The sequence below is a fragment of the Pelobates fuscus genome, chromosome 2 (assembly GCF_036172605.1).
Source record: "Pelobates fuscus isolate aPelFus1 chromosome 2, aPelFus1.pri, whole genome shotgun sequence".
Lineage (NCBI taxonomy): Eukaryota > Metazoa > Chordata > Amphibia > Anura > Pelobatidae > Pelobates > Pelobates fuscus.
Window position 1 is genome coordinate 8,626,912 of NC_086318.1, and position 15,525 is coordinate 8,642,436.

The 15,525-nt window shown below is 42.0% G+C and overlaps 1 protein-coding gene across 1 annotated transcript; it reads right to left on the bottom strand.

Moving 5' to 3' along the window:
- Positions 1 to 2,369: 2,369 nt before the first annotated feature.
- Positions 2,370 to 12,316, bottom strand: LOC134585910 (vomeronasal type-2 receptor 26-like). The gene is made up of 3 exons (XM_063441393.1): positions 12,287 to 12,316; positions 8,606 to 8,729; positions 2,370 to 3,271 (listed from the first exon to the last, which is right to left on the bottom strand). Exons 1-3 carry the CDS (start codon positions 12,314 to 12,316, stop codon positions 2,370 to 2,372), a joined length of 1,056 nt encoding a protein of 351 aa, XP_063297463.1.
- Positions 12,317 to 15,525: the final 3,209 nt, after the last annotated feature.

The following is a 15,525-nucleotide window of genomic DNA, read 5'->3' on the forward strand; positions in this document are numbered from 1 at the left end:
CGATACTCGAGCAATCAGGGAAGAAATTAGCAAGTTCTAAAAACGAGAGAATTAATCACTATATCGTGACATCATTGAACAACGAATATGAGTTAACTTTACTTGGGGGGCATTTTAATAAATACATAATGCTTGGTCCTTATAACAACACTATTTAAAATATATATGTTCAGAGTTGTGCATCTCTATATTTTTCTAAAGATCAAATTAAATTGGAGAAGTTTCTTGGGATGTCCACGTAATCATTATAATATGATATGTGCGAGACTGGATAGCTTCCTGTTTCAAGGTTAATACTTCAGTATTTGATCCATTGCTCGATCTTCCCAGGTCGGATCAATATCCATTTTTGGGGAAACTAGTGTCCAGCATTATTTACCTAATTTGAATAAATGGAGAGAAGATGTTACTCTATAGTACACATTCCGAACTGCCCCCCGACTAACTACCTCAAATTCTAAATAAGAACCTTATCATTGGGTGATCGCCCTAGTCTTCACCCTTTCGTGATAAGCAAAGTATGGTCCTATTATTTGCTGGTGGATTATCAGATCCCTCGAGGCAAGTTGATGAACTGGTTAACTAAAAGCAGCTTGTTGGGTTTCAATGTATTTGTTTTAAATGTTGAAAAAGTAATGCGAGAAAGAGGAAGCTTAAGGGGTACTCGTATTGGGGTTAACCCAGAAACTAAAGAAGTTAGTAGAAAAGAGAAGGTGAGTGCCCTTAAAATTTAACTTTTATTAGTAATTATAAAATTAGAGTCTGAATGTCCTAAAGAGGAATTCTATTCATAAGTAGTAATGTGTACAAAATGCCAACGTATTGACAATCACATATCCGTGACTTATCAATGGAGAAATGATAAAGTATAATGGACAATATTAACGAACATATGGAATTCTACCAGCTGGTATCTTACCGAGCATGTGGTAGTCCATAAAGTCTAGCAATTATTGCTTGCCACAGGAAGAAGTGTAAATACTAATAGACCTATATCAAATAGGGAAATAGCAAGCTAAAAAGATAAAGTAAACCTAAGTATATATATATATAAAAAAAAAAAGGAATAGCTTGATAATGGAAAAAGAAATAAATGAGGTTCTGTTCAAAAGTTTTCAGAAACCTTCATCTAGTGATGTGTGAATTCACATGGGCTATATACAGTTGGTCTCTGTATTGTGGCAGGTTTGTTGTAAAGATACAAAGTAACATAGCTGTAGCATAAAAAAGAGGGATCTTGTAACAAATCACTAAATAGAACTGAAATAGTAGTGAACTGTGTGCCAAGCGACGTTTTGCAATTCACATGGGCTATATACAGTTAGTCTCTGTATTGTGGCAGGTTTGTTTGTCAAGATACAACGTGTCCTAGCTGGAGCCTAAAAGGAAAAGATAGAATCACAAGTCTCTGAAATACTAGTGAACTTAGTGCCAAGCGATATGGGACGCTGCACATAAAATCTGATAGTTAGTACACTAAATATATGATCATAGATAATACATCACTAGATGAAGGTTTCTGAAAAGTTCTGAACAGAACCTCATTACGATCAACACACTTTAGTGATTATCACATTCACCCTTCTGTATATACTTTAGTTCATTTATTTCTTTTTCCATTATCAAGCTATTCATTATTTTTATATATATATATATATACTTTGGTTTACTTTATCTTTTTAGCTTGCTATTTCCCTATTTGATATAGGTGTATTAGTATTTACACTTCTTCCTGTGGCAAGCAATAATTGCTAGACTTGGACTACCACATGCTCGGTAAGATACCAGCTGGTAGAATTTCATATGTTCGTTAATATTTCCTATTTCAGCCTGGGAACTTGGCCATTATACTTTATCATTCCTCCATTGATAAGTCATGGATATGTGATTGTCAATACGTTGGCATTTTGTACACATTACTACTTGTTTTAAATGTTATTTCTTTTAATCACAAATATTTGCTTTTGTGTAGTCATATCACAAAGGAGGCCAGGCAAACAAGCAGTGTGAAATTCTGGGCATGGCTTCCCAGTGGTTGCATAATTTATTTAATGATGTAAATAGAATCACCACCAATTGCAATTGCTCATTTTCAGCCGTGTGCTGAAAACTAACCTGTAGATTTACTGTTTGAGTTTAGAATTATCTTTGAAATGATAAAACAGGTTTGTTTGATGGGCATATTGTGTTGAATTTTAATATTGTGTTTTAGTGCAATCCACCAAGATCTGTACCTGCATCACTGCTAATTCATATAACAAGATAACAGAGTATAAAATAAAAAATATATTAAATTGTGCTCAAATTTCTAAATCCCTACGCAGAAACCTCCCAGGACAGTAAGAGTTGTCATCATGATAATGATGAAGTTATTGTTTGATGTTTAAAAGTTTTTTTTTTGTGTTTAGATCAGATCTCAGTAGAATAATGTAACATTTAGGGATGAAGATACAGCACAGAAGTCCCATACTTGAGGCCACAATTGTGAAGATCTCCACGACCACCGTATATTTGCCTCTGGTACTAAGATAGACCGGGATGAACAAGATCCAGACACTACAGACCAGGAGCATGCTGAAGGTGATATACTGAGCTTCGTTGAACGTGTTGGGAAGTTTTCTTGCCATAAATGCCAGCATAAAACTCAACATGGCTAGAAACCCCATGTACCCAATTGCCAAGTAGAACAGCATGACAGACCCTTCGTTACATTGTATAATTATTTTGTCACGCATTGATTGGGTGTCATAGTCTTGAAATGGAGGAGCCCAAACCAACCACACAATGCATATCACAACCTCACCGAATGTCCCCAGGATGACGATGCTAGAAGATACTCGGGTTCCGACCCAGTTCCGCAATCTGCTGTTGGGTCTTGTAGCACTGAAAGCAATGATAACTGTAAAAGTTTTTGCTAAAACACAGGAAACAGCAATAGTAAAAATAATTCCAAAAGCTGCTTGTCGGAGCTGGCAGGTGATCGTCAAAGGACGTCCGATGAAAAGCAGAGCAGACAGGAAACACAGAGCCAGGGACAGGAGAAGGATGTAGCTAAGGTTCTGGTTATTGGCTTTCACAACTGGCGTGTCATTATGTTTTCTGAAGATACATAATACTGCAAGGGTGAGCATTGTAAAGAAAAGTGAAACAGCAGCCATGCCACCACCTAGTGGATCATCAAAGGAAAGGAATTCAATGCTTCTTGGAATACACATAGCTCTACTTTTATCAGGCCAATGGTCCTCCGGACACTTAAAGCAATTATCTGCATCTGGAAATTAAAAATACATATTACTCATTACTCATGTTACTTATGTTGCCTTGTCAATAACCTTGTAATACTAAATCAGTGGTCAATTTACAGCTTAAAATGTAAAGTGAACTTAATAAATACTGCCTCCGGGTTACACTGAAATTCATGCATGCCAAGCTGGCTAAGATGGCCCAACTATTTGTAAATCGGTTGGCTGCCAATGCAAAAGAACTTACTATCCGAACTGTGAGAAATGGTTCTTATCTGTTGTAACAACTTTTCTTCTTTTAAATGTAAATAATCTGCATTGCAGCCTCCATTAGGAGGTACAAAAATATATTTTTTTATTATACCAGGGAATTCAATGCAAATGTATGCATTTCGTGTGCACACATGATCATAGGTGAATGACCCAACCCTCTAGCACTCTAGTTAAAACGGGCAAAGGCTAATTTTTACCACCGGGGCTGAAGGGGTCATTTTCTCAAAAAATAAAATAGGCAGTTATAGTACTCTAGATGCTGGGACATCTTCCGTCATGTTTTTAGTTTCTTCTATTGAGGGTGTTTGATTTTAGTTTTGGTGCACAGCTAAAAAACCTAAAGGGACATTCGGATCACGTGGATGGAGGGGATCCTTATCACCATCACAGAACTCAGGTGGTGGAAAGACATCACCAGTTCTACACTTGTCCACTGTTACTTTTAAAAAGGTGCATGTCCTTGCTTAGTCTAACTTTCTACCTATTTAAAACGATTCTAATAGGCGTGGAGCAGGAAATCATTTGGACCTCCTCCCCCAGTATGTGATGTTTCCATCAGTGATTGTGTGTCTGTCATTTATACTCTGCATTACCATACTCATTACCATTAGATCCCCAATGAGAACCCCCCAAACCGTACTCTCTGTACCCTCCATGCTGCATCTCTTTCCACCATGCACACCCTCCCACCCCTTCTTATGTCTCTTCATGTTCTCCCAGAACCCACTTTATATTCATACACTCATCAATCACAACATTAAAATCAATCCCTCTTGTTATGTATTTTTTTATTTTCTGGCTCTTCATTGTATCCCTGACAGCCCATTGAGCTGGTTTTATATCTCATAATCTCTCCCTTATGTAAGGAATTAACCCATGATACGTATCACATGTATAATGTCTGCCGTGAGCAGCCTTACATCAACCCATGGTGATCCTAGCATGATAATGTACCTGATACAGAAAATATTATGTTTATTTAAGACTGTATTTCAATTAATGTGATGTTGTAGCTTTATGGCTATCTAAACTGGGTATATTCAATTGTCTGCATTTGATGCGAACGAGAGCATTTGTATGCTGGCGGCACGAAAGCCACCAGCATTCATACAGTAGTTTCACGAACAGTGAATTTCAACACTGTTCGTGAAACAAACAAACTACCGAATGGGAGACCACACACAGGAGGTCATGTGGCTCCCATTAAGTATTGCAACATTGTATATTTCGGTAGTTAATGGATGTTCAGGGTGGCCGCCGTTCGGATACTGACCACGCGGTGGTCGGCCATCTTGGATCCTTTGCTAGCCAAGCGGCATTTTGTCATTGAGTGCCTGGAACTGTCTTTCGGGAGCACCGGTCTTCTGGTATTTTATCCCTGCTTGTCTATTCGTGCCTTTGGTGAAAAATGTATGTTTAAGTGTATTTCTTGCGGCGTTCAGCTAATTGTGCTGGGATCTGAGTGGTACGTTCACTAAGTATGCGCTCAGACCCCAGCTATCTGCTGAACAGTCATTCGGTATAATAGCATGAATAATGTTATATATTTTTGTGTAAAAAGCCAGTTCTACTGCACGGAGGGATAATCCACTTAACTGGATATTCTAGTGGGAGTATCCCTCTCGTACAGCAGTACATGGTGGGAGAAATGTCTTAGTTGTTAAGTTCCCCATGTAGTCCCCTACTGTACAACCCCGGTAAAGTCAGTAAGGAAACCCCTTGCATGGGGAACCACATAAATACTGTGACTTGTGATTAAAACCGCAGTTGACTCCCAGCCTATGTGTCGTCTAGTTCTTGGGACAACGCTACCGGGATTATTGTCTGCTGTATTGATTTGCCTGGATTATTCTATGCTGTTCCTGTCTACCAGCGGAGATATTGTGGATTATACTACCTCTCCGCTACAATTATTGTTTTCAATTTTTTTTCTAAAAAAAAGGTGCTGAGTACAAGGCATGTCCAATGCTACTAAAATGGCATTGTCCACTTGAACTGACTGTTGTGTTGCTGTGATGTAAATGTAATAATATACAGTAGCAAGACAAAAATAAAGAATGTCAGAAAAACAAACACTGACTAGTGATGTGAATAAACACTGATTATATTGTTACAATGGCGCCTGTCAAGGGGTGGGATATATTAGGCAGCAAGTGAAAAGTCAGTTCTTGAATTTCATGTTTTGGAAGCAGGAAAAATGGGCAAGCAAAAAGATCGGAGTGACTTTCACAAGGGCCAAATAGTGATGGGTAGAGCAAGTCTTAGGGTTACTCCTGGTACGCATTGGTTAGTACCTACCAAAAGTGATGCAAAAAAGGACAACCGGTGAACTGGCATCAAGGTCATGGGCGCCCAAGGCTCATTGATGCATGTGGGAAGAAAAGACTAGTCTGTCTGGTTCGATCACACAGAAGAGCTACTGTAGCTGAAATTGCTAAAAAAAAAACGTAATGCTGCCCACGATAGAAAATTGTCAGAAAACACAATGCTTCACAGCTTGCTGCATATGGGGATGCAGACCGGCTGATTTCCCATGTTGACCCCTGTCCACCGATGAAAGCACCTTTGTCACAGACCCAACTGCCTGTGAAATACTTTCATTGTTTCCTCATTCGTCTGTTTGTTCGGTTATTTCCCTGTCTGTACAGCCCCCACGCTTGTTTCTTTTATACCGAACAATTCACCGAACGGCTGGCCACCCAGCCTGGAAGTGTGCTGCTGGTTAACCTCTTGGCCTCATTAGAACGTGGTTAACCGCAGACACTTCCTAGTTGTCGAATGCCGACTGGGTGGTCGTCGTTCGTATGCCGACCACGAGGTGGCAGACATCTTGGACATACGAATGTTCAGCGGTGTTCGTCGACGATTTCATGGAACTAAAAACGGACACTGTTTCTCACGAACACCGCTGAAGCCGCCGACCTCCCTTCTTCTATTTCTCCAGCATACAAACGCCGGTCCGTTCGATAGTTTCTTCACACGAATAGACTTATCCCAGATAGCTGTGCCGTGGAGCCCATTCGTATAACTAAAGACTATGTGAAAGACTTTGGCTCCATAGCGATTGAACTGTGTGTATAGGATCTGAGCGCCATTCGGTAATAATGTGCGCTCAGATCCAAGCTATCTGGGGATGTGTTGAATGTATCTATTGTGTTCGGTAGTTCTTGTATTATATATTATTATGTATTTTTATTACTCTGTATAAAATGGAGTTTGGCCTCTGTCCTCAGAGATAATTGAGTTACTTCTCAATTATCTCCAGGACAGAGAGGAGGGTCCTGTACAGTAAAAGAGGAGTGTTTATGTCTTCAACCCTGTGATTGGCTAATGTACAATATGTGTCCCAGTTTTCCACCAGGTCCCCTAGGGGAGTATCCACCTGGTGGAAAACCTGCATAAATACCGGGCAGGTAGCCCATATTAAACCCGATTCCTGCTGACCCTCAATACGGAGCCTTGTCTGATTGGAGTGATCGGTAGTTGCCTTCGCATTCGGGAAAGGAGTATCCTAAACGGTTTTAACCCCTTTCATACCTGGGTTACCGTAATAACCTTCAATGGGGACGAGAGCATCATAACTGGACCATGGAGCAATCAAAGAAGGTTGCCTGGTCTGATGAATCACATTTTTTTTTTATCAGGTGGATGGCCGAGTGTGTGTATTGTTTACCTGTAGAAGAGATGGCAGCAGGATGCACTTTGGGAAGAAAGCAGGGTGACAGAGGCAGTGTTATGCTCTGGTCAATGTTCTGCTGGGAAACCTTGGGTCCTGACAATCACGTGGATGAACACCTACCTAGAGATTGTTGCAGACCATGTATACCCCCTTTTGGCAATGGTGTTCCCTAAAGGCAGTGGCCTCTGTTGGCAGGATAATGCTCCTTGCCACACTGACTGCAATGATTGTTCAGGAGTGGTTTGAGGAACACGACAAAGAGATTCATTGCAGCTGAGCAATGGGTTGGAGACAGCTTGCATTCCTGACCTAGACCTCATGTCTCCCAGTTACTTTTAAACTGTGGAGTGGAGCACCGGCCCGCCCTGGGGCCCACATCTAAACATTATTTTATCTTGCATACCACACATACCCCCCTGGGGTTAAATGTCATATGCTTCTCTAGAAATCTAGGGCAAATATAGACTCCTTCACTGATCACACCATGCATTTTATCACAGTATATAGCAGTGTATTTGGCTGAGGTGCCCGGGGTCCCTTGCAGCCGGCCAGTGAACGAGGCACCGTAGAGTCAGGATGGAGTAGCAGGTACACCATGAGGTATGTAAACAACGACATCAGTAACTCTACGCAACAACTCCCGTCAGTCCACCATTATATATAAACGACAATAGTGATCAACCAGTTAACTGGTTCTCTCTAACCAAAGTATAGGTTTGTAAGCTACATCTGTGTGTGTAGGGGCAGCATCAAAGCATAATGGGAAATGTAGTTCTACAGAGCTGAAGATATACATGTTATCCACCCCATTGTATATATATATATATATATGTTTGTCAATATATTTAAATGGATACTTTAAGCACCATAACAAGTTTAATTTAATTAAGCAGTTAAATAACTTTTATTTCTGTTTATGCAGCCCTAGCCACACCTCCCCCGGCTGTGACTGACACAGCCTGCACAAAATAAAATGGTTTAATTTTCATTCAAATTCAGATAGTGTGTTTACTTTAAAGGTTTTAATTTCCTGCTCAGTTAATTAAATTTTAATCACACACAGGTGCTGCCGAAGGCTCTAACAGGCCATTATCCATAGCAGGAGATAAGAAATTCTAAATTAAACACACTGTACAAAAAGGGAAGCAAAAACAATTTAGTCCATTTCAGTAAGTGTGTAGGAAGGCTGTGTGAGTCTCAGCCAGGAGAGGTGTGACTAGGGCTGTATAAACTAAGTGATGTAACTCCTAAATCGCAGAGAATTGAGCAATGAGACAGTATGGGCATGATCTATATACCAAAACTGCTTCATTAAGTTAAAGGTTTGGTGCTCAGTCCCTTTAATCACAATTCTTGTGTTCTAACTAGAATCTTATCCGCAAAGCATGGTAACAGACGAGGTTATACTGACCAGTTATGTTGGAGATCTGTCCCTCTGAGCACAGGATGCAATCATAGCAGCACTTGGGCTGTCCTTCCAGAGCGACTTTCCTGTATCCTGGTACGCAGCTCTTACTGCAAGTGGATCGGGGAGTCTGCGGAGAGTCACCGAGACATATTTACAGAGTGGCGGACTTTCATTTTAAAGGGTTACTCAAACCACCATGACTACTGCAGTGATTGAAGTGGTCATGGTGGTAAGAGACAGTATTTGTGAGCCTGCAAGGGGAAGTTGGCTCAATCCTCCGACCTCACCTCCTACACTGCTCTCCCTCCCACCCTCCTTTCTACACTGCTCTCCCTCCCACCCTCCTTTCTACACTGCTCTCCCTCTTGCCCACCATCCTACACTGCTCTCCCTCCCACCCCCTCTTACACTGCACTCCTTGCCACCCTCCCTTTTACACTGCTCTCCTTTCCGCCCTCCCTCCTACACTGCTCTCCCTCTCACACCTATCATACACTGCTCTCCTTCCCACCCTCTCTCTTGCACTGCTCTCCCTCCCACCCCTCTCCTACACTGCTCTCCCTCCCACGTTTCCTCCTACACTGCTCTCCCACCCTCCCTCTTATTCTGCTATCCCTCCCACCCTCCCTACTACACTGCTCTCCCCCCCCCCCCCCCTTACACTGCTCTCCCTCCCATCCTCCCTCTTACACTATTCTCCTTCCAACCCTCCCTTCTACTCTGACACTTGAGACAGGGTCATGCTATATTTCCCGAAGCTGGTCTCAAAGCACAAGTCCATCTGCCAATGCCTCCTCCTTCCAGGCAGCTGTGACCCCTCTACCCAAGCCTCAGTCTCCCAAACAGGTAGTGACCCGTATGCCCGTCCAGCTCCCAACTGCTGCCTTTACAGAGGTACTTGTGGCTCTCAGGCCTAGCTCTTCCTTGACCTGTTCCTGTACCAGGGAATTATTATTAAAAATAATAAACATTTAATTGCCTATTTGGTTGCATTTATTTGGATACCAACAATATGTAAATGACACATGTCCATTCTGTCAATAAACTAAAAATGCATTATTTGGACATCATTTGTTTTCGTCACACTTCTCCTCCAAAAAAGAGAAGGTCAGACTGGGGTGGTCTTGACACCACAGTTTCTGACATTTATCTCCATCCTCCTGGAGACCATGGAATGGAGGGGTGCTATCCTAACCAGCTCACTTGGCCTGGTTACTAGTCATTACAGCAGCTTCATTACAGGGAACACACTGACTCACCATTGCCCGCAGGTCATGCCCCAACAAAACATCAGCAGAAAACCCATCTATAATACCTAGTACTGCTTCGCAATCTATAAAGACACAGGCTGTAGAAATACTGTAGGAGGCTCCTCCTGCTGTTGTTATGATCACCTTGTCGGGTAACACAATGTGAGACACACTTGGACTGGACCACAGTGATAGTAGTGCTTGAGTCTCACAGTCCACTAAAGGGGCAGGCGGCCACCCACCATAACCGATTACAATTTACCTGGTTTGCAGGGGTGGTGTGCAGTGAATGCCTCATACACTGGTTGGGTCTCGTCTTGGGTGGAGAATTCCACTACAGCTGAACTGGTGCACTGGGACCGCACATGCACAAAAACCCTTACATCTGTATCACTGGATATCAGGGTGCACTGGCCAGGGTGCATAGGAATTGATCCCTGTAGTCATCCTTGAAGAAACACCTGGTGCTCTGGCCCAAGGCTACCTGAGATGCTGCTTCAACATGCTAGGCTTAGCAGCTGGCACTATGACCCAAGGCTGACTAACCTGCTTTGTTGGTCAAGGAGCTTCTAGCACACAGGCTCAAGACCAGGTGCACTGGGACTGAATGTGGTCAAAACCTTTACACTTGTGGCACTGTGTCAGGGTGAACTAGGTTGAGTACGTGGGCCTTGGCCCAAGACTTGATATTATTCCCTGTGCGAAGTGGCAGAGCAGCCACTCTTGCCCAAGGCTATCCAGTCAATTAAGTTGTTGGCTTATGTTGGAGAATCCGCGTACAAGTATGAACTTGTTTTAAACAGTGGAAAGTCACTTTTATCCGGGGATTGATGCCACAACAGAACAGCTGACATTATTATTATTATTGAAATACATTAAACGCAATGGCATTGGCAGCGTATACTGAGTCATGCTTTGAGATCAACTTGAGAAAAACAACCTGCCACCATCTTAGTTTAAGCCCAGACACCATTTTTTTTTTGGTTGTTCAGTTACAGAGAGGACATGGGTAAGCTGTAGCATGTATTACTCATACAAAACAAATGTTATGCAGAACAATAACTCAGTTTGAGAAGTATGGCAACTACTGCTGTAATATACTGCATAACATAATGATAACAAAAATCCAATAATATAGGTAAAGGTTGCATCCACAGCGATTAAAGGTCATTGGGTCACATATAAGAGCAGAAGAGCAGCCTGCTAGAGAGGTGCACCATGTGGTTAACGTGGTTAACCGCAGACACTTCCTAGTTGTCGAATGCCGACTGGGTGGTCGTCGTTCGTATGCCGACCACGAGGTGGCAGACATCTTGGACATACGAATGTTCAGCGGTGTTCGTCGACGATTTCATGGAACTAAAAACGGACACTGTTTCTCACGAACACCGCTGAAGCCGCCGACCTCCCTTCTTCTATTTCTCCAGCATACAAACGCCGGTCCGTTCGATAGTTTCTTCTCACGAATAGACTTATCCCAGATAGCTGTGCCATGGAGCCCATTCGTATAACTAAAAAATATGTGAAAGACTTTGGCTCCATAGCGATTGAACTGTGTGTATAGGATCTGAGCGCCATTCGGTAAAAATGTGCGCTCAGATCCAAGCTATCTGGGGATGTGTTGAATGTATCTATTGTGTTCGGTAGTTCTTGTATTATGAATTATTATGTATCTTTATTACTCTGTATAAAATGGAGTTTGGCCTCTGTCCTCAGAGATAATTGAGTTACTTCCCAATTATCTCCAGGACAGAGAGGAGGGTCCTGTACAGTAAAAGAGGAGTGTTTATGTCTTCAACCCTGTGATTGGCTAATGTACAATATGTGTCCCAGTTTTCCACCAGGTCCCCTAGGGGAGTATCCACCTGGTGGAAAACCTGCATAAATACCGGTTCCCGTTCAGCCTACCTACCAGAGGCATAGCACAGTCCAATAATGCTGGACTAGGTCTGAGGATCCCCCATCTAAGATCTGGCAAGCTCTCCAACCGAACCTCAACTCCAAGCCTTGATAGAGCATAGCCGTCATTGGAAGTCTTGCCTCAATTGTCTATGAGTTATATCGATGTCTGTTACTGTAATGTAACATATATGTCAGGCTACGGGGGTTGATGAACTAGCCGAGCCAGAGTGATTGTAGAGGCTTCTGGGCCACTGCCTGGCCTCTTTGTCAAGCAGAATCACTAGACTAGGAAGGCAATGGTATAAACGCTGAGGACCGTTAGTGGTCGGTAATAATAGTGTGGCGGGTTACAATCTGCTATCTAGCTTTGCCCAGAAAGCAATACAAAGAAGTGAAGACAAATATTTTGTTGGGCTTCTCCATACTGAAGGGCAGACCTAGATAACTCAGTAGGAGCGTGGTATCCACCATTTTAGGTGGGATATTGCACCCAGCTGGACAAAAGGATAATAAGCACCAGGATAACCCTCACCGGCAAGTTAGAGAAAAGGGTCTCAACCATTGTGACTCTATTTCCAGGGAGACTAAAGGCCTCTTCCCTCACAAAGGCCTTACCACTAGCTGGAACCTCCAAACATTAGATGTTGAGCACGCTAGGTATATCAGATCAGTTGTAACTTCAGTTGCCAACTTTCTATTTAAAATTCATATTTCCTCACGGAGCTCCAAGGACCACTCAGGAAGTCAATCAGGCCCAACCCACCCAGCTGCCATTTTATAAAACTACTCGATGTGTTCCACTGAACACATGTACAGGTGATACTCGAAAAATTTGAATACCGTGCAAAAGTTCATTTATTTCAGTAATGTGACGTAAAAGGGGAAACGAATATATGACAGACGCATTACATGCAAAGCAAGATAGTTCAAGCCGTGATTTGTCATAAGTGCGATGATTATGGCTTACTGCTCATGAAAACCCCAAATCCACAATCTCAGTAAATTAGAATATTACATAAAACCAATAAAACAAAAAGTGTACATAGAATAATATCGGGCCTCTGAAAAGTATAAGCATGCATATGGACTCAGTACTTGGTTTGGGCTCCTTTTGCAGCAATTACTGACTCAATGTTGCGTGGCATGGAAGCTATCAGCCTGTGGCACTGCTGAGGTGTTATGGAAGACCAAGATGCTTCAATAGCGGCTTTCAGCTCTTCTGCATTGTTCGGTCTTATGTCTCTCATCTTTCTCTTGGCAATGCCACATAGATTCTCTATGGGGTTCAGGTGAGGCAAGTTTGCTGGCCAATCAAGCACAGTAATCCCACAGTCATTGAACAAGGCTTTGGTGCTTTTGGCAGTGGGGGCAGGTGCCAAGTCCTGCTGGAAAATGAAGTCAGCATCCCCATAAAGCTTGTCTGTGGAAGGAAGCACAAAGTGCTCCAAAATCTCCTGGTAGGCGGCTGCGTTGACCCTGGACTTAATAAAGCACAGTGGACCAACGCCAGAAGATGACATGGCTCCCCAAATCAACACAGACTGTGGAAACATCACACTGGACTTCAAGCATCTTGCAGTGTGTGTCTCTCCATTCTTCCTCCAGACTCTGGGTCCTTGGTTTCCAAATGAGATGCAAAGGTTGCTCTCGTCAGAAAAGAGGACTTTGGACCACTGAGCAACAGACCAGGTCTGTTTTTCTTTAGCCCAAGTAAGACGCTTCTGACGTTGTTTGTTGTTCCCGAGCGGTCCAGGATCCGTCTGTGTGTGGTGGCTCTTGATGCACTGACTGCAGCCTCAGTCCACTCCTTGTGAAAGTCCCCAACACTTTTGAATGGCCTTTTCCTGACAATCCACTCCAGGGTGCGGTCATGCTGCAAGCCCTTCTACTTGTGCACCTTTTTCTTCCACACTTTTCCCTTCCACATAACTTTCTATTAATGTGCTTTGATACAGCACTTTGGGAACATTCAACTTCCTTCGCAATTACCTTTTGAGGCTTTCCCTCCTTATGGAGGGTGTCAATGATGGTTTTCTGCACAACTGTCCTACTGAACCACGCTGAGAGACCATTTAAAGGCTCAGAAACCCTTTGCAGGTGTTATGGCTTACTTAGCTGATTAGAGTGGGACACTGTGAGCCTAGAATATTGCACCTTTTCACAATATTCTAATTTACTAAGATTGTGGATTTGGGGTTTTCATGAGCTGTAAGCCATAATCATTGCACAAATCACGGCTTGAACTATCTTGCTTTGCATGTAATGCATCTATCTCATATATTAGTTTCCCCTTTTACGTTGCATTATTGAAATAAATGAACTTTTGCACCATATTCTAATTTTTACCTGTACAGTAACCTGAGTTAACTTATTTTTTCTTTAAACTTCATTTCCTCGGCCCATAAAAGGCCACATAAAAACCCAGTAAGACTCTGAAAATAAGAAAAGACTTTTGCAAGCTCGGTCTGTGTGGTGCACTTGGCAGGTGAAGTTGGATAATGTTTTTGGCACCACATTCTTTCTTTTTAGTCATCCATATTTTTTATTTTAGACCTCGTCTTTTTTATTTTAGAAGTTGCGTCAGGTCTTAATGATTTTTTATTTGGCCTTTTGATGCCGAAAAAACTAAGTTTGAAGAAGAAAGAAGACATTTTTACAGTTATTAACTTCCCCCCCACACTATTATTAGAGTGATGGGAGATGGCAGGCGTGTTTGTTTTTGGATTTTTTATTGGTGGGTGGGCTGCTAGGGGCATGGAGACCTCTAGCCACTGTGGTATACATCATTTTATTGGTGGTGCACAACGGCATGCCCACCAGACATTATATATTTAAATGTAGCCCTCATCCTGTCAGGGTATTTATATCGGCAGACATGTTGTGCAATGATAGAAATTAAAGTGTATATTGCCTGAATCATTCTGAACAGAGCAGACTCCATTTTGTTATCTTCAAGTTAACAAAAGACACAAGATTTCTATCCTTTCTGTAAAACTAAACACTTTGCCAGAGCTAAAGGAATGCTTAGTATATACAAACCTGTTGATAAGAAATGAGAACGGGGGATGGACAGACTGTCTAAATGCTAATGGAATATAATCAATTCGAAACCCAGACATTTGTGACAGAGAAGATTAAATAATTTAATTTTACTTTCGATATTGTATAACGTCCCATTGTATGTTTAGGGGTCATACTTAGTTATAACTGTCATATTAGAAATTATAGCAGAATTTGCCAGACACATAGTCTGGACAAAACTCAAAGAAACTCTTGAACTGACAGAAAACTGAAATTATAGATAACCATAAAGATAAGCTAAATGACGTCAAAATAGCCACCAGGAAAAGTTAACTCTTTCCTGGATAGGAATGTTTAGTGGGACGAGACTGCCCTCTATAGACCAAATACTTAAATTGCTATCTGGAAGGTAACCACACCTCCAGTTTTCTATTGGTCCATCACCTAGTGAATTTTCGCTTTAAAAAAAAGTTAAGACAAAGGGAAGAGAGGAATGTAAAGGAAGCAAGAAAGTAAGCAAAGAAGCAAAGGGCTAAGCAGTCGGGGGAAGGAGTCAGAGGAAGCAGTCGGAAGCAGGCTAAGTCAGGAGACAGAGAAAGAGACCCATGACATTCAAATTCCTGAGAATACCTGAGAACATCTGATGAGAACATCTCTTTAACTGGTAATTATACTGGTTTTATTTAATTAATCTAAATTAATTAAATTTTTCTAATAGCATGATATATGACTGGATAAATCACGATCAGA